Source organism: Ctenopharyngodon idella, chromosome 13 (assembly GCF_019924925.1).
Source record: "Ctenopharyngodon idella isolate HZGC_01 chromosome 13, HZGC01, whole genome shotgun sequence".
NCBI lineage: Eukaryota > Metazoa > Chordata > Actinopteri > Cypriniformes > Xenocyprididae > Ctenopharyngodon > Ctenopharyngodon idella.
The window spans coordinates 25,548,191-25,573,227 of record NC_067232.1 but is presented as its reverse complement, the minus strand read 5'-3'; the positions used below and the strand labels follow the sequence as shown (position 1 = coordinate 25,573,227).

At 36.9% G+C, this 25,037-nt stretch overlaps 2 protein-coding genes across 2 annotated transcripts in view; one reads left to right on the top strand and one right to left on the bottom strand.

Annotated features, from left to right (window-relative positions):
• Nucleotides 1-19,412, bottom strand: part of valopa (vertebrate ancient long opsin a) — a 43,943-nt gene extending 24,531 nt beyond the window's left edge. The window contains exons 1-2 of the mRNA XM_051917963.1: nucleotides 19,197-19,412; nucleotides 5,536-5,632 (exon numbers count right to left, since the gene is read on the bottom strand). The gene's annotated coding sequence lies outside the window, so the exon portion shown is untranslated. The remainder of the gene's footprint in view (nucleotides 1-5,535; nucleotides 5,633-19,196) is intronic.
• Nucleotides 19,413-20,865: 1,453 nt separating this feature from the next.
• On the top strand, nucleotides 20,866-24,845 carry nkx6.2 (NK6 homeobox 2). The gene is made up of 3 exons (XM_051917962.1): nucleotides 20,866-23,106; nucleotides 23,446-23,618; nucleotides 24,040-24,845. The coding sequence occupies exons 1-3, from the start codon at nucleotides 22,593-22,595 to the stop codon at nucleotides 24,286-24,288; spliced, it is 936 nt and encodes a 311-aa protein (XP_051773922.1). The 5' UTR covers nucleotides 20,866-22,592; the 3' UTR covers nucleotides 24,289-24,845.
• The last annotated feature ends 192 nt before the right edge of the window (nucleotides 24,846-25,037 follow it).

Genomic DNA, 25,037 nt, shown 5'->3' with positions numbered 1-25,037 from the left:
CAGAAGCAACAATACTCCAGCAAGTCAACTTTCTTGGATATCTGCACCCTTTGCCTTTTCATAAATCATTCACTGTTTGACAGGACAAGCTGAAAGACACAGCTGGAATCTGTATTCTGCTCTTGAATCTGTGTGCATGTGTGTCGAGCTGAATATTTGATCAGGTTTTGGCTTGTGGGATTTATATACGTTTCTGCAGGAGGTTTCACTACACAGTGCCAATTGGATCAAGAAATGGGGCGTATTGGTCACGAAAATGAAAGGCGATACAGTTCAAATCATCAATCACAAACATCTTTCAGAACGTGGCAGCCACGATGGGACAAAGTGATGCCGGACAGAAGGCCTAGATCCTGTACGGAAGATGAAATAAGAGACGACAGCGAACACAACAGGAAAGATTCATTTCCATTTCAAAGGACGAAGGCTGGTGGAGTTTGATGCGATGGCAGAGTTAGAGAACTTCGGCTTTGTTGTGAAGAACTCCAAAGTCTGTCATAAGTCCGAACACACGCCTGTGGCCTGTTTGAATAAGTTCAGCACTCGCTGAACAGCCTGTGATTTTAATATCAGATATGAGAACTTGCTTTTGTCTGTTTCTGAAGAGAACCTCGCTTAAGTTAAAGTTACTTGAACTATTGGCATTTTAATGTTTAGTACCTGAATAATGACAGACATGTGAAGAAAACTCACAGCACATGCGTTTCTGTGTGTTTGCAAACTGAAGCATGTAATATTGTAAGGGGTTAAAAAGCTTTTATCTCAAATACTGGTATTTTGACTATCACATCACTGTGCCGCTCTTCGTCTCGCCCGACAGCACTTTCACTGAAATGTGATCTAGTGGGTAACTTTTCTGCAGAGTTCCCTTTACTTCAGCACCCGTCTCACTTCTGCTGTCTTGTCTGTCTCTTCACCTGTCAAAAAGGTTGTGTTACTTAACCCTCTGGTGCTGTTCGGTCATTTTTGACCGGAAAATATTGCAATTTGGCTTTTTAGAATTCTTTACTTCATTGGAATGGTATAAAACTCGGTGAAGGTTTTGGCACTTTGCTATGTGAAAAAAATAAAATAAATAATAATCATGGACATGATTCAAAAAGGATAAATGGTCCTGAAAGACATAGTCACACTTGTATTGTTCGCGGTCAAAAATGAGAGCATTGGAAACAAATGGAAGCGAATCTCATCTAGTGGAAGCGTTTGGTACTGCGCCCAAACTAAATCTGACTGAAAGCTCATTTTTTCAGATATCAACCTCAAATTTGGAGCACAACCTGCTTTGATTTATGGTTTTGATTTTCTCACAGTTCTAGAGTAAAACATGTTTTAGAAAACATATATTTCATATAAAATTTAAAAATAGTAATTTTGTGCATTTTTCATAATAAAAAACTTTTTTTTTGTTTCACTTTTTTCACTTCAGCAATAATCTGCCAAGTGTCTTCTTTAAAAAGAGACCAAACTTCAGTTTGTTGCTCCAAAGATTCAAGATTTAACACAGTTTAAGTTAGAAATTTCATTTTCAGGTCTATGCTCAAAAAGTGATCATTAACAGGTAATAAATGGACCATAACTATTCCATAAATATAATTTAGTACCATAAAATCCCCTAAAAATAAATATTAAATAAAAAACATTATCAAACTATAATATAGTACATTCATTTTATTGAAATTAAAAACAAAAAAACAAATTCGGTCAGCCACACAAGGAACAAATCACAGAAAAATATGTTCCAGCTCCTAACAGTGGCGTTTATCTGGGACCTAATCTTTTTTTTTTTTTTTTTCATTGACTAGTGCATTAACTAGCATGAACTAACAATAAGCAATATATCCTTACAGTATTTATTAACCTTCATTAATGTATAGTTAATAAAAACATTAATGTTAGTTCACAGTGAATTAACTAATGTTAACAGATACAACTTTTGGATCTTAAATGTACAAGTAAATGTTAAGAGTAATATTAAGACAAAGACTTTAGATATATAAAGACGATGCACTCATATTACTAGGAGAATAGGAGAAAGTACAACGTGCAATATGGCGGAACAAGTCCGGCCTTCTAAATAAAAGTCATTAGTTGTGTCCGAAATTGCATACTATCTGTGTAGGTACTACATTTGAATTTACTTCGCGGCCATTAAAAAAGTACGTTCTATATAGCATGAATGTGTGTAGTATGAATGTAATCTGGACATACTACATTTGCTATGTTGTTGCTGTCATGTGACCTACCAATCAGTCGCGTCGCTTCACTGCCATTCACAAATCCTTTCCCGTGGCCTCATGGGATAGTAAAGTATCCATCGTATGCACACTTCAGAATCTCACCAGAAGTAGTAGTTCATCCGGGTACTTTGTGCCTACTCTTATGAGTACTGTGAATTCAGACATACTACTCCTTCGCATACTATATAAACAACTATATGAAACAGCTGCCCGAGAAGCGCTTCAAAGATGGTCAGCGAGCCAAAGGACTTGCCTTAAAGGGACTTTGACTAAAGGTGCGTCCCAATTTGCATACTTATGCACTATTCTATGTCATTTTTGTAGTGTGAATAGTGTGAGCAATGTGAAAATTCACACACAGACAAAAAAGTGCACTTTAAATACCTGGTTGATCCATGAAAGTGTGGAATATTGGACACTTCACTCAACTGTCACAGCTTTAATTGCGTGGCGGAAAGTATCAAACTCCGATGATGAAAGACAAAATAACCATGTAAAATTCATACACTACACACTTGAGTACATAGTGCATAAGCGTCATTTGGGACACAACTTAAGATTAATAAATAGAAGTATTGTTCATTGAAACCTTACTGTAAAGTGTTACCAAATTTTGTTAGTTAATGCATTAAATAATGGGACATTTTCTCAAATCATGCTGGAGAACATGATCATCAGGTTTCAGCTCCTGTGCTGTTGTTATGAAAGCACAATAGAAACATATCAAACATATTTATTATAGGGGGAAACTAGAGACACACAATAAATGGATTTGTGTACATGGATAACACTATAGTTATACAATAGTTATGAGAACATGTGGACTGCCGAGTTAAAAGGAGACGTACACGTTTTTGACAACAGTGTCGTACGACCGCAATTAACTGGACATGGAAGTGTCTTTCACATGGCTGTCATGAAAACCCACCACCTTCCTTCATAAGTCATGACAGATAATTAGGTTTATGAAAGCCGGGGTGTTTATTTGAGGACGGAGTGAGGTGGACACAGTCACAGAGTACACTAACTCTCCAACATGAACAGAAACTGCTGATTATCCCTCTATTACACAAAGAGAAGCCATGAAAACACCTGACAGAAAGAGAAACACACACATTCACAGAGTTTCTGTTTGCAGATAAATTACACTGAAATGTGCATTTACTTTTCTGTGTATTTTCTGTCACGTTCACAGCAAGTAAATAGGGTCTACTTTCAAAGTCAAATTTATTTACTTTTCATAATACACATGGTTTCAAAGCTGACTTTCAGAAAATCAAGATGTTAATGTTTATAATATCTTAATATCTTCATGCCTTATCCACCTTTTTCCTAATGAGTCTACTGTGTTTCAGATTATGGGAGGCACTTCTGTTTGTGGGGAAATTCTACTCAAATAATTAATCCTTATCCATCAGTTTGACTGAATGAGCTGTAAAATTTCCATCATGTTCTAATGTTCAGACTTCAGGAGAATAACGTAACGATGGTGTAACAAGAATATCTGTGTTTTTTTTCCCTCCTGATTATTTGTATTCCGCTGTAACAGTATGAAAAAGGACAACATATAGGCTACTGCACATTTCTGGTCTGCTCTCCCGATTTAATTTACGATATATACCATAAATAATTCACTGGAATGCACTGAGAATCTCTTGTTTTTCTCCCCAAATCCTTGCGTCTCTTTCCAGGTTTGTTTTCATTCGGATGCTTTAAAATGTAATTTGATGTTCTCCTCCTTTCACTTCTAATCCCTATAAGCAGTTTACTGGATAGTTTCTAACATTTTTTGTGTCACAATGACGGAAATCACTTTGAATTATCACTACAGTGATATTTAACATGTCCGTAATATTGCTGCGGAAATAATCGGGGCTTATTCATGGTCTGCTGTAGAAATTTGTTAATGCTTTTACACTTTTAAATGTCCTTTTAATGTCGGATGGTTGAAGGATGAGTAGAATAATGTCATCTCGTTGTACCCATTTTGAAAAAATACTTATTGCGTTCATAGAGCGAACCTTTCGCTGATTGTTTACAGTTTAACGGAAGTTACTCCCATAATTTCCCATAATAAAAAGAGTCATGGGGCGAAAGAAAAGATAGTTAGAGCTGGACGATAATATACAGCAGTGGTCTCAAACTCAATTCCTGGAGGGCCAAAGCTCTGCACAGTTTGATATACAGTTTGCCACGATATAAACAATCAAACAGTTGAGATTTGCTATAATCAAGATGTACAAAGCACATACCGAACCGTACCGAAACCGTGACTCTAAAACCGTGATACAAACCGAACAGTGAGTAATTTGAAACATTACACCCCTAGTATATATATGAATAAATTTGGACACAATTATATATCCTTTATATAAAGAGCTAAGCGATGTAGCTAAACTACATTCTGCAACTAAATAAAAAATCGGGCAGCTGAGAATTGCTATATAGTATATATATATGTATATCACTTTCTTGACGATAAAAGTGCAATAAAAGACACTGGGATTATGGAAATTAATGTCAACATGACAACCCAAAAAATTAGTAAAAGATGACATTCAAGTAAATAAAGTATGATTAAAATCGACTGGATTGTGAAAAGTTAACATTACATGCTGTTTTCCTGTTTACTTCTGTCAAAGTATGAAGTCGATCTGTCATCTTTGTTTTCATTCATTTAACCTGTGACCATAATTGTCATTTCTACTCAATATTATGAGACTTTGAGTCTAAACTCAATTTTCTTTATCAGCAGGTGAGCACAATGAACTTCATCACTGCAAGCAGCATCTTTGGCACCACTGTGATTTTTGATGTGCTTTCCAAACAAAAAGAACTGGTAGAAGAAACTAAAACATTTAGTTCTGTCAGGACGGTTTGTGTAACATCAGAATGAAAGACTGTCAAGTCAAACTGATTCAGCTGATCTCTTTCAGACAACATTAATGCTGCTACGAACTAAAAGGACACATATGAGAATGAACAACTGGAATCTTTAAATACCTTGTGTACAATAACGGATTTACATCTCTAGTGTCTATATCCACGTCTAATCTATGTCTAGGAGTCCTGGGGATTTTCAAAGTTTTTCCTGTCCGCTATTGAAACGCTCTACACGTCAGTGTTTGTAGGGGGCCAAACCTTTATTTATTTAATGCACAGACAGGCTCATGGGGGTAAACACAGATATACAGGCTTTTATAGTCTTACACAATGATATTTGTGTTTCAACAAGCCGTCCTGCATCTTCACTGTCAATAACTAGACTAGCAACCCTGATAATAACAACATAACTTACCTAGTCCAAAAGCAGCAGCCTCTTTTACTGACCACAGATGTCTTCCATATTTCTTCAAGACGTTTTAGTCACACTTTTCACTTTAGACATCTGTACACTGCAAATAAGGCAGAGAGATGCATTTAAAGCAGCATTTAAACAACAAACATGCATTTACACAGATTTTTAACACCACATAAGCAGTGTAAAAATATTTTTTGAAGTTGTAAAAAAAAAAGACAAATTGGACATAAATAAAACATTGAATTTAACAAGAAAATGTGAAGAACCAAAAAAAAAAAAAAAAAAAAAATATATATATATATATATATATAAAAAGTTGCATCCGCTATTATTATTTAAGTGTTTTATTCACAGACTATGATGTTCTATCATGTAAAGATCATGAAATAACAGACGCGGCTGTGTACCGGTGTTTATGATTCAGAGTCTGGGAATCTGAATGGATTTTATGCACAAAAAGGCTTCAGGAAAACATCTTGCTTTGGAGGCCAGTTTCATTTGCTTGAGCTTTGTTATAGGAAATGAGAAGCCATGTAAATGGAGCATCCAAAATCTAGAGATTAAGAAAACAACCTCCTGCTACAAAATACGGAAAGTCGTCTTAAGTCAGGTGACGGTAATCTCTGCTGAGTGAATGCAAAACATCAGGATGTTCTAGACTTCTGGGAACGGTTCATGCTCTTAGTTGAGTCGAAAGATAGAAAGTCATTGAACACCAGTTGCTTAAAAAACCCTTGACAAAGAGAAGGTGTTTCGCGTCTGTTGTTTTCCCTTCCTCTCAGACTAATATGTCTTCATTTTGAGAGCAGGCAGAAGATGCAGTATTAATGCAATCGCGATGAGTGAAATTAATTACTCCGGAGATTGCGAGTGACCAGAGGTCCCGCCTCCGAACTGGATTTGCACGTGTACAGCTGGATTGCAGCTCCCCGGACCAGTTCATCTCCATCAGGGAGCAAATGAGCCGTCGTGAGCGCAGAGAGCCGTTCAAATGGGGATGAATGGGATCTGGCTTTCTGCGCAGAATGGACAAGCAGATGTCTGGGGAAAAGCAGGACTGCGTTCCTGCAGAGGTCTCAGAGTAAATCAATAACCTCCACACTAATGAGTGTTTAACAGCTAATGTATGTTGAAGTCACTAATTACACACCGAGACAAGGAAAATTTGCTGGCTGATAATGAATCTAATGGGAATAAGCAATAAATAAATGGATGCTTGAGAGGGAAACAGTTTGTATAAAGACTGCAAATTAAGATTTTTGATTGGCTTTAAACAGTTTGCACCAAGTTTATTATACAGTAGTTAAGTAAAACTGAATACATTAAAGTAATAAAAACACATTCGTTTATTTCTGATCTCTAAATGAAGAAACTGAGGAAATTAATTAAATCACATTTAAATTAGTCACATTTATTTATTTCTATAGTGCTATACAACAATTTGCTTAAAAGCAGTTTCACATAAAAAATAAAAGTGTTAATGTTGTAAAATTCATCAATGATGAAACAAATCTCTTTCAGCTGTAAAGCAGAAGACTATAGTGTCGTTCAATGTGGATTCAGTTCAGTTCAATAAGTTAGTGTCTTTGTTTAGCTCAATTCAGTTCAAAATTTGCCTTTTGTACCCCAACTTTACTCACAAAAACAATTCTCTGATTTGACTTTTGTTTCATGCATTTACTATTTTGATTTGGTTTATTCAGCCGCACTTACAGTTTTGGAAATAACAGTATTTCCTTAGGGCTGGGACAATACATCGATTCTTGATTCACGATACAAGGAATCTGGATCAAACTTGATATTTTCTCGCTCAAATTGACTCTTAGTTTTAACAGCAGATGGCGCTCTAGGCTAGTTTTTAACTGTACACTCACATACTCATGAAGAAGAGTGCTGGAGAGCGATCGTGTGTTTGGCTGAGTCTTTTAAGTGGTTAAATATACTTGCACCTCAGAAAGCTTTTATAACGTGAGATTAATGTAAACACAGCCCACTGCGAACACCCTTATAATTCGCTTCAGCCTTTTCAAACTTTATGAATGATTATTTTAGGTTTAAGTGCAGAGTAATGTTACGCGTGTTTCTAAAGCACATAGTGCCTTCCGCTGTTAAAAACTAAGCTCAGAATCAATTCGAGAGAATCGTGATTCATTTGGAAAATATCAGAATTGTTCCAGATTCATTGTATCGCTAGTCGCTAATCGATGTATTGTCCCAGCCCTAGTATTTCCAAATTATTCCTTAAAAAACAACAACAAAAAACAAGAAGAGGAAAGTTTAAAGGTGCAGTATGTAGGATTTCTGTCCGCTAGAGGTCGCTAGAGGCCTATTCAAAACAAAGGCGTAGCTTGATGACGCCAAGTTTGAGCTGGAATCTTGGGATATGTGGTCTTCACCTCAACGGACGGTGCAAAAAAATAGGGATAGGACTCGGGCAGAAATCATGTTCATGGATGCAATTATTAACGTTACTGTAGTATGAAGCGGAGCAGGACCGAGTGTTGTGGGAGCTGAACGAGGCCGCTGGAGCGATTGCACAACACACGCCTCACGAGCAGCGGAACTTTTATTATGCCACAGTCGCCGGTGACGCTTCCGCTTTAGGTAACACAGCTCTGTTTATCATATTAATCAATTTTCTCACGATTTACAAATAGTTGGAAACATTTGGGATATTGTAAGTACTCAAGTGAACAAAATATATAACACTGGCCTAGTGGTTTTTGGATATTTTACTGCAAAAATCTTACATATTGCACCTTTAAGGATACATTTACATGACGACAACATAGTCAAAACAATCCTCGTTCACACGGATCTGCGAAAATGACTACAAATGCTGTATTCTGCTGCCAGGCCAGTAGATGGCACTGTCACTTTGTACAGAAACACTACGCACTTATGGAATGAACACGTAATACGCATGTGCATGACGTCACCATTTTCACAAATTTGTGTTTTTCTAGTTTATAAGGAGACGATAACGATATCATTTTGTATGTATGTTTAATTGTACGAGGTATTGTGTGTGTTATTATGTTGACCTGCCAGGGGACTGCGGGTGAAAATTAGCCTTTGGCTAAACCCGGTACAATGCATGGAATGGAAAATTTATGTTAAAAATTGTACATGGTCCCTTTACAAATAAATAAAAGACTAGACTATTTTCAAAAAATGATGTTTTATTAACAAAATTCGGGAGAAGCAGGTGCAGATAATTAACCTAATTAGCACAAGTGGAAAGCTTTCAGCTAATCAACCAACAACAAGAGGTGTATATATACTGCAGACTCACTTCTGTTCGTTGACACTTCATCAGCATCTCTCCACCACCCCATCTCCTCACTTCTAGTTCTATCTATTATTACCACATCCGGGAGGAGTACTCTGGGTTCAAGCCAAAACTCTGAGCTCGAAGCCCTCTCCCTGGACAGCACGCCAAATACGCATAACTTACTCTATTTAATTATATGTGAACTCGTGAACTTTTTACAAAAGCTCTTTGAAACCCGTTTTCAAAAGTTTGTGTTTTCAGGCCCCCGAAACACCATTGTTCGTATAAATGTATAAAAACTGCAATTTTTAGTTAAAAATGGTGTCATGTAAACGGCCCCTAAGTACTGTCAGAAGACAAGGTGAAGCTTTCCAACCAAAGGCTCCTTCACATTGAGGCTAATGTTTGCACCATCCATCACACTGACCTGTGAACGTCTGGAGAATTTGACTCATGAACAGCACCAGGGTCGACCCGCGGAACTGAAACACACAATCCATTACATCCATTATGATGCTGACACCAGTAAGCAGAGTTCATAGAGTCTCACCGGAGCTGACTTGGTGGATGAATGTTAACTACTGCACTGAGAAGTGAACAAAACTTCTGCTGCTGCTTTTCCACACGGGTCTCACAGTGTCCTTGTGCTGACAGAGATGAAACTCCAGAAGAAGGACCTTACACATATACACACACACAAACACTCACTCACTCACTCACTCACTCATACACACACACACACACACACACACACACACACACTCTCACACACACAGGTTTGTTTTACTATCTTAATGAGGGCATTCCATAGGCATAATGGTTTTTATACTGTAAAACTGTACATTCTCTCCCCCTACACCACCCCTACTCCTAAACCTACCCATCACAGAAAACTGTCTGCATTTTTAAATTTTTAATAAAACATTGTTTAGTATGTTTTTAAAGCTATTTTAAATATGAGGACTCATGAAATGTCCACATATTTCATGTCTATAATACCAGTGTAATACCCATGTCATTATACAAATTTGTGTCTTCATAAATCATGAAAGCAAACACGCACACACACACACACACACAAAAACACACACGCACTCACACACACTCAAACACACACACTCACATGCACACTATATTATTTAATGGAACTGAACTAATGAACTAACACAGAACAGTTGCATATTTATTAACTAACGTTAATGAAGATGAATAAATATGGTAACAAATGAACCAAATAACAATACCATAAAACAATAATAAAACTAACATTAAAGCTGCAAGCAGCAATGAAAGGACCCTCGCAACCGGCCTTAGGAAAACCGTGAACAGTGCGCTACATGCATGTAAGCGAGTAAATACAAGAGAAATATGGCAAAGTCATTTCAAAGTGCCACACTTCCTGCTGCCAACAGGTGGCGCTTTGACTGTAACTGAATATTGCCATGTAGATGTCTTCAGGCCAGGACTGTTATCAAACATGTGAAGTTTGGAGCAGATCAGACATTGTATGTCCGAGTTACAACAACTTCCTGTTTTAATGGCGAAAAATCTAAATTTGTCAGGCCGCCACGGACACGCCCTTCAGCGAAAACTCTAGAATTTTATGTCTCAAAGGCCTTTAGATTCGACTGACCAAATATGATGTTGATCTGATTAAAGCTCTAGGAGGAGTTTGTTAAAGTACAACGTCTGGAAATGGCAAAAACTGCCAAAATTTTGCAGAGAAAATTCAAAATATCTGTTGGGTATACAGATTTTGCACCCAGGGACTTTTTTGTAGGTATTAGGATGTTACATCTGTCTACTGAATTTCATACCTGTACGTGAAACGTAGCACGAAGGGCGCTTAATTGAAATTTTGTAGGTGGCACTATCGAGCCATTTTGCCACACCTAATTCTAAAACCCATATCAAACGTAAATTTTCACCACTTCTGACGCGTGTGCAAAGTTTCATGAGTTTTCGAGCACGTTTAGGCCCTCAAAAATGCGATTCATTTCGGAGAAGAAGAATAATTGGCAGAGCAATTACAATAGGGTCCTCACACCACTGGTGCTCGGGCCCTAATAAAAACTAAAATATCACTGGATTGTTCCGACCAAACTGATTTGAATGCACCTGACATCGTAATTACGACTTCCCAACTCGCAAAAATACAAACTTCCCAGGAGGAGTTGAACACACCACATGACAGACACACACACACTCTCTCTCTCTCTCTCTGACCAAAACAGACCAGCAGAAAACAGCAGGTAAAAGCTCTAGAACACGTGCAGAACACACTAGCTGTTTGGTTCTGAAAGTGAACAAAGCGTTCATGTGTTTATACAGGTTGTTGTTCACGCCTGCAGCTTTATTACACAGCAGCACGTGTGCATGCAGAATATATTCTGCACATAACGAGCCCCATCATGTCTTTCATTCATGTGTCTATGATTAGTTTGCTGTGATGCCTCAGATGGATGAATGAGATGGTTCAAACACTCCAGCATGAGCTTTAATTGGTGTGAAAAATGTATTTTCACCGGGTCTAATTTTAGTGATATGGTTTGAAATCACATGATGCTGAGTAAATGATGACAAAATTTTCATTAGTAGATGAACTATTCCTTTAAAATATAGTTTTATGGCAGTGTCTGTATTGCGCAGCACTGAACAAAATTATCAGATCACTTTCAGACCTTCAGTCGATTTTTCTGACACTAAACTGAGTGATTTTGTGAAGAACATTAAAGCTCAAAATTGAGTTCAAAATGCTCCGATCAGCACAAAAGAGAAGCAGGAGGCCTGAGGGAAGGTCAGTGTTTACTGCATTTAATGTGCGCGTTTAGGTGCTTTGAAGGCAAAGATTTGACTGTCCTTGAAAGTGTTCTCTGTCAGGTTGATCAAAGATCTGCTCACTAAAGCTGAACAAGCACTGAATCTTTGTCTGCAAACTGTGACGTACAGCATTTCTCATTCACTACGGAGTGGAAAGGATTTGATTCCATTAAGATGGAGTACAAGATTTATTTACATTGTACAGTATACATGTGGGTTAACTGAAGCTCAGGGGTCTGAACAGAATATGAACAGTAAATCTTTTGAATCCGAGTGAAGGTCCTCCAGAGTTACACGCTCTCTATGGAAAACAGTCTGTTAAATCATGAGTTATCAGCTCCGCTGGGTTCACATCTGATCTACAGGAACGTACAATTATTACAACATATACAGTGGAGTCCACAAGTCTGAGCAGTGAAAACTGCTTCTATTTTATCAGCAAATTCAAAACATCTGAGCAGTAAAAACTGCTTCTATTTTATTATTAAATTCAAAACAACTGAGCAGTGAAAGTTCTTATTTTATTATTAAATTCAAAAAAGTATGAGCAGTTAAATTTGCTTCTATTTTATTATTAAATTCAAACAATGATTCTATTTCATCACTAAATACAAAAAACTGACCAGTGAAAAATGCTTCTATGTTATTAAATTCAAAAATTGCTTCTACACACTTAGAAGAAAAGGTTCTAAATAGAATCTTAAAGGCTTCCATCATGGAATCATTTTGTGGATTTAGTTTTAATTAATTACCTTTGTTTTAATTCATTTTTAATTGTAATTACATTTTATGAATTAAACAGCTGCTAAACATACTTTATCAGTAGAAAATAAATTAAATAACCATTAAACTTAACTGTTAAGCAGAGTCTAACATTTTTGCCACACCTGCCAACAGCCAGTGACTTCAGACAATTTAACAGCCATAAATATTTTTTATTTATTTTTTTGCAAAAACAGGCAGTTACTACAAATACTTAAAATATTTACTATGTTTTAAACTTGTCCTAGCTTTACTTTTAAGAAAAAAAAGAAAAAAAAACAGATTTACTGATTTATAAACTTTACTTTTTCAGTTTATCTTTGAATAATGAATTCATTCATTTCATTAGGCTGATTTTTCACACCTCATTCTCCTCAGATGTGTCTGTTTATCCTCCATTGTTACTACTCTGCTCTGTATTGTCCCTAAAATAAACATATTTATGAGATTCTTCTCATTTGCATATTTTCGGCAAAGGGAGCAGGCCATTGTTCCAGTCGCAGTATCAAACAAAAGCCAGTATATCTGGAGCCACTTGAAATTAGAGCCAACCACTGCATTTTAATCATGATCCAAAGAAAGATGCTACACATATGTCACATGAGCAGTTGTTTTTGATTTAAATTAGATTGTATAATTTCAAGATTTAAAGTAAAAACAGAATGGTCTGACTTTAGCTTTGGTGGAATCCGGCTTGGTGGTCTGCTCGCGCGCTTTAGCCTCGTGCACGAGCAGATCCATTTCCAGAAGCGTTCAGTTTTTCCGCTTGGAAATTCCGCCATGTAAATTGCAGGAATGGGAGATGAGACTCTGATTGGTTTATTGCACGTTACGCCTAAAACACAATAGGGACAACCCTTTTAGACCTTGCGCCGACCATTTTTCCTGTTGTTAAACTAGCAAAAGTGGATTCGGACACGCCCTAAGTGCACCTGCGCCATGAGCTTCAGACCATGAGCTTAGATCAATAAAATAGAGCCCTCATTGTGCACCAATAATATTGAACTGATCTGAATCAACATGAATTTGTCTCATGTTTAATTGATTCTGTTATTTTCCGGTTTATCACTGTGAAGCTGCTTTGAAACAATCTGTATTTAATAAGGCGCTATAGAAATAAGGCTGACTTGACTAATAATCAGAAAAGACGTCAACAACACACAATACAATGCATTTTCATCTGTGCCAGACAGACTGATTGTTGATTCCTGCACTAATCAATAGTTTCTGTTTGGACTCCAGTGACACTGTTTTCAGTGTATTTTTCTGAGAATGTCATATCTGTTTACTCTCTACCCGCTGAATGGGACGTGGGATTCACCGTGCCTAAACAGAAACCAATAACAGGGCCGTAGCCTCCATGACAAGCCTCTCCAGGGGTATATCAGTGTAAAATTTCCGGTGGCTGAAGCCTGGAGATCTCTTTATATCTTAGTGGACTGGCTTTACAGAGCCTCTCTATGTCAGAGGCTATTCCCGCAGAGCGAACCATTCGCTACATCAAATTGTTGAGATGAGCCAGGCATCAAAAAACAATGTTATTGCAGCTGCCGGCAAATCCTCATGCGGTTCAGCCACACAGAGCTGTAATGTTCTCTCAACTAAAACGCTCCCCACGCTTCTGTTAAATAGCACCGCTGCTCTTAGCCGTCTTTCAGACTGTAAGAATAAAGCGCTTTGACATCACAGAACACGTCAGCTGGAGCGACTGGATTAGCGATAAAATGATTAGTCAAATGATTTTTGGCCAGTTACATAATCTATCCGCAGCATAATCAACAGAAAAGAAACTATTTGTGTTCTCTAGTTTTTTGAGCTGTGAGGTTTGATTTTGTGCACGCCTCATTTGCTGTGATTTAATAGTATGATGTAAGTATCTATATTAACACACCATCAATCTAGATCAGTGATTTTTTTTTTGTCCGCAACAATATTCAAAGTTCACATTAACTTCCCAGTTATTCATGAGTTACTGGATAGGGATTTTTATAAATATTTTTTACTCACAATTTCTAAACAAATTTTAGAGCTTGGCTTAACTACTGTAAAAAACAAAAAAAAATATTACAAAAATAAAAACTTTATATTGGAGTATGTTTTACAAGGAAATACTATATCAGTCTTTCTTTTTAAGTTTAATTCAATTAGTTACTTGTTTTTTCTTTGTAACTGAAATTTATAGAAGAAAGTATATTCATTATGAAAATGTCTATGGCATTTTAAGATTTTAATAATGCTCATGTGGCGGTCAAAAATTACAATTTACAGTTTTAGTCTGATGTTTTTTATTTAATATTTTTTATTTTTTAGGGGAGTTTGTGGTACTAAATTATATTTATGATCCATTTATTAACTGTTAACCACTTTTTGAGCATAAACCTAAAAATGAAATTTCCAACCTAAACTGTGGTAAATCTTGAATCTTTGGAGCAACAGACTGAAGTTTGATCTCTTTTTAATGACACTTGGCAGATTGTTTCTGAAGTGAAAAAAAATTAACTAAAAAACATAGCAAAAACACTTGAACATGTTGTTTTCAACCAGGTATCATCTTTCCTCTCACAGAATAACCAGCTGGACGTCAACCAATCTGGTTTCAAGAGAGGCAATTCAACTGAGACTGCACTACTGTCAGTCACTGAATCCCTGCGGACTGACACTGTGAATCATCAGATCATTGCACTGGTTTGAATCCTATCTCACAGGTAGGTTTTTCAGGGTTGCCTAGAGAGGGGAGGTATCCAAAGCACATCAACTGATCACGGGGGTTCCTCAGGGTTCAGTGCTTGGACCCCTCCTCTTCTCCATATACACTACATCACTGGGTCCCATCATACAGGCACATGGTTTCTCATACCATTGCTATGCTGATGACACGCAGCTCTTCCTTTCATTCCATCCAGATGATCCCACAGTAGCTGCACGAATCTCAAGCTGTCTGGCGCACATCTTGGAATGGATGAAAGAACATCACCTGCAGCTCAACCTGGCAAAGACTGAGCTTCTCGTCTTCCCTGCCACTCCGACTCTACAGCACGATTTCACCATCCAGCTAGGGACATCATCGATTACCCCATCAAGGTCAGCCAGAAATCTTGGAGTAATCTTGACCAACTGACCTTCAAAGACCACATTGCAAAGACAGCTTGGTCATGCAGATTTACACTACACAACATCAGGAAAATCAGGCCTCTTCTAACGGAGCATGCAACACAACTTCTCGTCCAGGCCCTGGTCATTTCTAGGCTTGATTACTGCAATGCTCTTCTGGCTGGACTTCCATCATGCACAATCAAACCCCTACAAATGATTCAGAACGCTGCAGCACATCTTGTCTTTAACATCATGTCACACCTCTCTTCATCTCTCTGCACTGGTTACCACTTGCTGCTTGCATCAAGTTCGAGGCACTGACCCTTGCTTACCACAGGCTCAGCACCCCCAACTTCCACTCATTCTTACCAGTCTACATCCCTAACCGAAGCCTGCAATCGCTAAATGAGAAAAGGCTCGTGGTACCATCACAGAGAGGCACAAAATCACTCTCCAGAACATTTTCATTCACTGTTCCTTGCTGTTGGAATGATCTCTCCGCCTTCACCCGGAATGCAGAATCCCTGGCAATATTCAAAAGACAGCTGAAAACTCATCTCTTTTGAGAGCACTTAACCTCATCATTAAAAAAAAAAAAAAAAACCTATACTTTCACTTTCCTTTAACCCCTCTCTATTCTAGCTTATGCTACTCTAAGCAATGTCTGAAACTTGTATTGTAAGCACTTCTTATGCCTATTGACTCTTCACGATGATTTGCTTGTTGTATTCCTCACTTGTAAGTCGCTTTGGATAAAAGCATCTGCAAAATGAATAAATGTAAATGTAAAAAAAAGCTATAGAAGTTTAAGTTTATTATTATGAAAAATGCACAAAAAATACTATTCTGAAATTTTATATGAAATATATATTTTGCAAAACGTTTTACTCTGAAACTGTGAGAAAATCAAAGCCATAAATCTAAGCAGGTTGTGCTCCAAATTTGAGGTTGATATCTCAAAAAATGAGCTTTCAGTCATTTATTTTGGGCGCAGTACCAAATGCTTCCACTAGATGAAATTCATCTCTCATTAGTTTCCAGTGCGCTCATTTTTGACTGCAAACAATACAAGTGTGACTCTTTCTTTCAGGACCATTTAACTTTTTCAAATCATGTCCATGATTGTGTGTGTGTGTGTGTGTGTGTGTGTGTGTGTGTGTGTTCACATAGCAAGCCTTTACTAAGTTTTGTACCATTCCGATGAAGTAAAAAAAATTCTAAAAAAAAACAAAACAAAAAAAAAAACAAATGTAAAATTGTCGAAAATGACAAAATTGTCGAAAACAAACAGCCGCAGAGGGTTCAGTTTAATTCAATTTGTTACTTGTCGTTTCTTTGTAATGATTTGTGAAATATATTGAAAAATGTATATTCATTATAAAATGTCCATGGCATATTAAGATTTGATTAATATTCGTTTTGATTAATGTTCATGAGATTTTAAAAAATATATTTTTTACTCACAATTTCTATCCAGTTACCTAACTAAGATTTTATTAATTGTTATGAGTTTTTCCATTTTAAAATGAGGATTTCTCATATAGAATCCTGGTTCTCCAAAGACAACTAACACTTGATGAGGAGGTGAATTAAAATATGAAATATCTTGATTTTCAGTTGTTTTGCTTACTTTAATGCATGTTTTGTCCTATTTTAAATCATCCTGAGGGCGAGAACCACTGATATCAGAGATGGTTGAGCACTTTTCATGAAGGGTTCGCAGTAGTTTTGTCATAAAAATGTTAATGTGTTTTCTATAAACTACAATAAAGTTTAATGAGCTGTTCAGCCATAGGAAACACTGAAGTTTAATAAGGATGCTGTTCAAATAAGCAGCATGAAACTGACTCAGTCTTATGAGGGGAAGATAACCCTGGTGTTTCTTTAGCATATTTTTTACATGCACGGACACGTGAACGCTATGAAGTCGAATCATTACAGGGAAACACTGACACTCACTAGCAAATGCTGAAGGCCATCTCAACACATCAGACAATAATTGTTATGAAACTTTGATTCATATACTGCAGCCTTGCAGAAAAATACTGTGGTGATACCATGGTACTTTGATATACACTATGGAACCAAATGATCACCATATTCATGCATGATAATTATGAATATATAACACTCAAAGCAAGGTACTTTAAAAATAATATGGTATCCATGATGAAGGTCCTGCATTATATGTTTGCTAAAGACTTGTTCTGACTAACTTTGGAAATGATTGGAGCAAGTGAGCTTGAAGTGTTTTAGACACTTTCAGGGGTTAAGTCTTGTGCACACTTATGATTTTGATCAAGAACCAATAACGTGTTGTGTTAGTTAGTCATGTGTCACTTTAAAAAGTTTATATCAGTTTATCTATTTGATGTGTATGGAAGCCCATTTCCACCACATAAGAAAAATTGAGCATAATTATGACATAAAAAGTCGAAATTCTGACTTTTATGTCGAAATTATGACATACTAAGCCATAATTAAAAGTCAAAATTATGACTTTCTATGTCAAAATTGACAAACGTGATAATTATGACATACTAATGTCGAAATTATGTCATAAGTGATCATCATGACAATGTCGATTGTAAGATAAACGTTGAAATTGACATAGCCTAAGTCATAATTAAAAGTCGAAACTCTGACTCTTATGTCGAAATTGTGACAAAAGTGATCATGACATACTATGTCATAATTATGAGATAAATGTCAAAATGATGACATAAAAGTGATAATTGTGACATATTGAGTTATAATTATGAGATAAATGTCAAAATTATGACACAAATGATCATTATGACAGGCTACTATGTCAATTATTAGATAAATGTCGAAATTATGACATACTACTAAGACGTAATTAAAAGTCGAAATTATGACTTTCTATGTCGAAATTATGACATAAAATGATAATTATGACATACTTGGTCATAATTATGAGATAAATATCGAAATTATGTCATACTAAGCGATATTTTATGATAGTCAAATTAGACAAAAAAAAGTCGAATTATGACTTTCTATGACATACTTATGTGTTAAAAGTCATAATTTCGACTTTTTATGTCAATTTCGACTTAGTGTGTCATAATTATGACTTCTTATGCCATAATTTCAATGTTTTTATCTTACAATTATGATTTACAACAGCATGATTTCTTTTTCTTATGTGGCGGGAAAATGAGCTTCCATTTGATTTAGTGTCATAATAGACCCTTTTACATTTCCGGGTTTCTCATGTGTTTCCATTTGCTTAAATAGCAAAAGAAAAACTCCACAATAGTGTTTTCACAGCTTTCAAAAAGAGGAAAAAATAGAGAGCGATTGATAACGGCAGTCAGAAGAGAAAAAGATGTCATTTTTACCGTCACTCCCATTGCCTCTGCATTAGAAACACCCTCACAGCAGCGTTAACTAGTTTTTTGTAATTTGATGGAAAGGTAATATAATACTAAGTATAGTGTTATAAATGTACATATGTTTTTAAAAAAAATGAAAATATAAAAAACTTTGCAGGATTTACGATATTGATGACCGTTAAAACGCGTCATCACAGTCGGTGAAAAGGGTCTATTATGACTTCTTATGCCATAACTTCGAGTACAACAACATGATTCTTTCTTATATGGCTGAAATGGGTTTCCACAGATGTAGTACAACCCAAATATCTGCTTATTCAACTTTCTTCTCGCCTCATGATCTCCATTACCTCGAGTTCAATGTCCGGGACTTCTTTCATCGAGACAACGACACACTTCGACGTCTTTTCCAGTCAAACGCTGCTCATATTATCGGGATCGAGGGCTTGTTTGGGCTTGTGAGGTTAACTTCATGTATCAGTGAAGTTGTCAGAGTGAGACATGATTAAGTATAAAGAGAGTCTGAGGAAAACCAGAGCCCAACGGCTCTGGTTTAAACCAGCAGGTTCTCTGTTCACTTCACCTGGTGTGTGTCGCCATCTACTGGAGGAATGACTACAGTACACTGCGCCGATTGAGAACACACACTTCCTCCTCCCTCAGAAACAAACACGCTTCATTACTCACAAGAGTCATTATTTGACTCTTAATTAAATATTAAAGTAATCTGATTCATAAGTCATTTGAATATGCGCTGCAGTACAGCGCGCGGCCACAGGGCGGCAGCACTGCCTCGCTAAAGCTCATGCTGAAACACGTTTGCGCTCTTTATTACAACATGCTCACTGCTGCCTCTGTCACATCATCATAATTCAACTCAAATGTATAATTTACTTTTCCTCTTGTCTTTACCAACCATTGTTTCTTCAGTGAAACACAAACGGAAATATTTTTCTCAGTGTTTATATTTTTATCCATACAGTAAAATGGCATAGTAAAAAGAAGTTTGCATTGCCAAAACACTAATATGGGGAAATGATGGTGACAAACCCACATATAACCCTAATAACTTTATTAAACAACTTTACTTACACTAATGGGGACAAAATGAGCACAAAATCAAAAAAAAACAAAGGACTAGACAATATAGGGCCTAAAAATAAAAAGTCGCACAAGCTGTTGCGCTGATAAAAGAAATATGGATTAAAATGTTCAGTGCTGATTCATTGCAGACTTTATTAATGTAAGAATTAAGGTTTTAAGGGACCATGGTCAGATTAAAGAAACATCCAGATCAACAGTTTATAATGACCATTATGTTTTGTTCTTTTTAAAGGGATGCTGAAAAACGAAAACGGCAACCAGAACATTTTCTTTGATGTAAGGAATCTGTGAACGTGCAGTTCCCGATCTGACCAGTAGATGTCTCTGTTTTCCTGCAAATGAATGCAGAGGCGTCGCATAAATCAACGAATGCAGTTTTTTATTAATTAAAGTTAATTTATTTGAAAACAGGGGATGTTAGATCTACTATAAAATACTCTGTCAAAAACTGACATGCTGCCCAAAAACTACATTAATATCTTTAGTCCGTTTTTCAATGCATAGCCTATACGGAAAGGCAAAATTTAAAATGTTGTAAATACAACAGTAGCCTACAAGAAACTCTATTATTATTATTGTTGTCGTCGTCGTCGTTAACAACGTATTTAGGTCAAAGCAAGTTACACTCTACACTTTAGTTTGGATGAGGGTTTATTTCGATATTACGGTTTATAAAGTAAAAATATTTGTCAACACAGAACTCTGTCAAAGCGTGAATAAATGAGGTCATACCATGTTTTACTTGTTAAACAAAGGACAAACAAAGTCTTAGCTACTTTTCACAAACTAAAATGCAGTAATGTGTCAACAAAAACTTTACATGATCTGAATATAATGTAAATACAATCAAACCTTTGTTTTAGGACGGAAAGTCTGAGAAACCTAAACTATAAAGGGTAATAATAATAATTCACTCGAGAATGTAAATTGTTCTGAAAGACATTGACTTTATTACAGTCCAAATGAATTACAACGACATTAGAATAAGATTTAGATGAAATTACAGATGAACTCCATAAAATAAAATTACACAACTGACAAGAAACTGACCTTCTGTTGATCGGCCTGTGACTTAGATGAGGATTACATGACGTTTGGGCAATATGATACAATAATATAACAATAAATTAGTTTTTAAATGTAAAGAATATAGATATAATACCCACAAAACACACAAGCCACAATTAACCTTTTTGTTTGTTACCGTATAGGTCTATAGAAATAATTTGAGAGCGTGTTGTTATAATGGACACAAGTGTCGCCTAAAGTCATCGTCATATTTAAAAAGGCGCGTTTCTTCTTTCTCGTCGTTTTGATGAATGTCTAAATAATGTTGAACCCTTTTAAATTCCACCATGGTCGTATTTCACTTACAGATCCATAAAACATGAACGCTGCACTTAAACAGATGATCTCTGTCTCTGCGTTTGGTTCATATACATTAAGAGAAAAACAAACATTAAAGATGTTAAAGAAAATATAGGCAAACAAAGCAAATTTACAAGCATCTCCACTAAATAATCACATATTAAGTTACTGCATGTTAGATAAATGATGGTGTCAGACAAGGAGAAATCTTTAGATTAGATATTATCAGCATCAGTGACACTGTAGAGAGATAAAGACTGAATTAAATGAGACAATATATACTCTTGAAAACCATCGCTACAGTGCTGTATAGCTGCATTTAATTTTACACATTAAAAACATTGTTTTTTTTTTTTTTTTTACCCAACCCCATGTGAATTATATTTTGAGGATTATTTTTTAGCAACAATCCATTAAGTTACAAGGTCTCACGACGTTTGTAAAACTGACAGAAAGTCTAGTTTGACTGTAAAAGATTTTAATACGCTAAAAATGGCGAGCTACATTTCCAATAATAATAATATTTTTCGTTATTAGGCTATAATAAACTGCAAAAGAGACGTAGGCAACAGGCGACGCGTATTAATATTTCATATAGCCTACAAAAACACCTCACGATGAATCTGAGTTACAAGCTCTTATGTCTTAAACCGAGCGGAAGTTTTAATAACCTGCGATAATCGAATCGTTTTCGCGTTTTATCTTACGCGCGATGAGATCGCGTTTTCCGCACTTAATTATCGTTAAATATTTGTTCTAAACGAAACGGAAGATGGACTAATCAAATGACCCTTACGTACGGCTTTTAATATCATTAGCGACACAGTTGTATGAGGTTAATGTACTTACTCTGCCAGCGTCATAAAGTAAACGCGTCTATTGTGTCAAATGTTGAAACAATGATTTCTACAGTGCGACGCGTCATTAATGGCGCTACAATACGAGCTTGATGGAGTGCGGCTTTGTCCCGGCTACGCGTATGCAAATTCGCCGCCGCGCATCCTCCAATCAGAGAATAGCGTCACTTAGCGTCTTCCAATAGGAGATACGCGCTTGCAGGTGGCGGTGCGGTTATCTGCTCGTCATCACAGATAGAGTCCATTGACCGGCGAACGGCGCCTCAGATGCGGGGGATCGCAGCACTCAAAGCGGGCGTGAGATCTGCCGACGGCCGGCGGCTGGATTCTGCTTCGGAAACTCCCACAGCCTGAAGGACACTTTTGCATGGGAAACATTCGCAAAACTTTTGAAACTTGCAATTCTCGTTCCCTTGGATGAGTTGTCAAGTTGTGGGCACTAAACTTTGTCGTGCACTGTTGTACTTTGTATGTCTGTTGTTGTTTGGCGGTTCATCCTGTGGTTCACGCGCACCAATGTTAGCTGTCGGGCAGATGGATACTAACCGGCAGAGTGCGTTCGTTCTGGGCAGCACTCCACTGGCTGCGCTGCACAACATGACCGAGATGAAGACCTCTTTATTCCCGTACACCCTGCAGAACCCCGCGGGCTTCAAGGCTCACTCCCTCGGCAACCTGAACTCTCAGATTCCCCTCGGAACGCCGCATGGAATAAGCGATATCTTGGGGAGACCCATCACCACCGCCGGACAGCTGCTCTCGGGCTTTCCCAGGATCAACGGGTTGGCCACATCAGCTGGGATGTACTTCAACCCGGCGGCCGTGTCTCGGTATCCCAAACCCCTGACGGAGTTGCCCGGTAGGGCGCCCATATTCTGGCCGGGAATGATGCAAGGTTCACCCTGGCGAGACCCGCGGGTTCCCTGTCCGGGTGAGTTTTCCTGGCCTAAATGAGATTTGGATTGAATCTAAACAGTCTCACTTTTAGAAATAAATAAAGGTTCCAATTAGTGTTTTCCACAATAAACATTTTGGGTTACACAAAGAACCTTTCAGTGATCAGTTTAATAACATATTTAGAATCTTTTTTGCAATGGAAAGATTCGATGCCAATAAAGAACCTTTATTTTTTTTTTTGGAGTTGTGTTTTTCACGCTCAGATTGTTGGAATATTATTTTGCTGTGTGTCTGACACTTGACATGTCAATGATATTCCCTCACAATGTAAAGTTTTGGCTTTATTTGGCTGACCATGTCTCTTTTTCTTCAGCCCAGGCGAATATGATGCTGGACAAGGATGGCAAGAAGAAACATTCCAGACCAACTTTTTCAGGACAGCAGATTTTCGCGCTGGAGAAAACCTTCGAACAGACCAAATATCTGGCCGGTCCAGAGAGAGCAAGACTCGCATATTCTCTGGGAATGACCGAAAGTCAAGTCAAGGTAGATAGAGACGGGTCTTTATTAAAACGTTTTTATATTGATTGACTTTTTTTCTCTCAATGTAAACGTGCAGCATGAGACGAATATTTTATCTGTGAAAGTCACTGTCATGTACAATATGAATTTGCAAACAAGCAAAACAGTTCATTTATAACGTTGAATTATTGGGATTAATAATAGGCTATTTTTAACCATTTTGCGGTCAATGTTGCACATCATTGCCTACCGTTAGGCCTAATATTTACACACTCTCTGGTCACACGAAACTAATTTTGTATTATTTTAAACAATCATTTGCTCTTAGTTAAATTTAGATGATTCATTTTCTTGGTTTAATTGAGTTCAATTAATTTAATCGTTGCATTTTTAGCTCTCACAGAGATGGACAGTGTGTTGACGTGTTTTTCTCTCTCTCTCTCAGGTTTGGTTTCAGAACAGAAGAACCAAATGGCGGAAGAGACACGCGGCTGAAATGGCCACGGCTAAAAAGAAACACGATTCAGAGACGGAGAAAATGAAGGAAAGCTCGGAAAACGAGGAGGATGATGAATATAACAAACCTCTGGACCCGAACTCCGACGACGAGAAAATCACAAGACTGTTGAAAAAGCACAAGACGAGTAACCTGTCCCTCATCAGCCCGTGCAGTAACAGCTCGGACACTTTGTGATGATACTGAGCAAAAGACTCTTCATTATCATCATCATCATCTGCCTCAGATTCTTCTGGGAAAATGAGACAGAGTTAAGCAGGGTATAAACACACTGTTCACGCTGCTTTTGCTTTGCTTTGAATGCGGTTGTACAGTTAGAAGTGGACGTGAGATGTATATATATTTTTTACTGAGTAAATTATGTTATGAAAGCATCACGAAGACGTGCCAACTTTCCCTCATCATCATCATCACCACCACCATTTAAGATCATCTTTGTCTTCGATCGCAGAAGAATAACGACGCATATTTCGCCTAAAAGTTTCACTTTTTTAATTTTGAAAACAGGTTCACAAAGTGTATAAAAGTGCCAGTGCTGTAAATGATGTGAATAGAATTTGTTTTAACAATGTCCTTTTGGCCGCTTATACTTTCAATGGAAGGAGTTTATGTTTTACCTCACAACACGAAAAATACACAAAGATGGACATAAATATCGATGAAGAGAATATTATTGCTTCCGTGATGAAGGAAGAAAAAACTTTGTATTATCAATAAATTATTTAACAAGCCAATATTTTAAATTTGTCCTGGTTCTTTACAATTACATCCATTTATTTACTGTTGTTTAAACCTTTTTTATATTGTTAATAGCGCATATTTTTGAGCTCATTATTTGGCCACGCGAAAGATGCAAACAAATGCATATTATCCGTGCATTAATTGGCTATTATTAATAGTATATAGTAGGCTAATGATAATAAAAT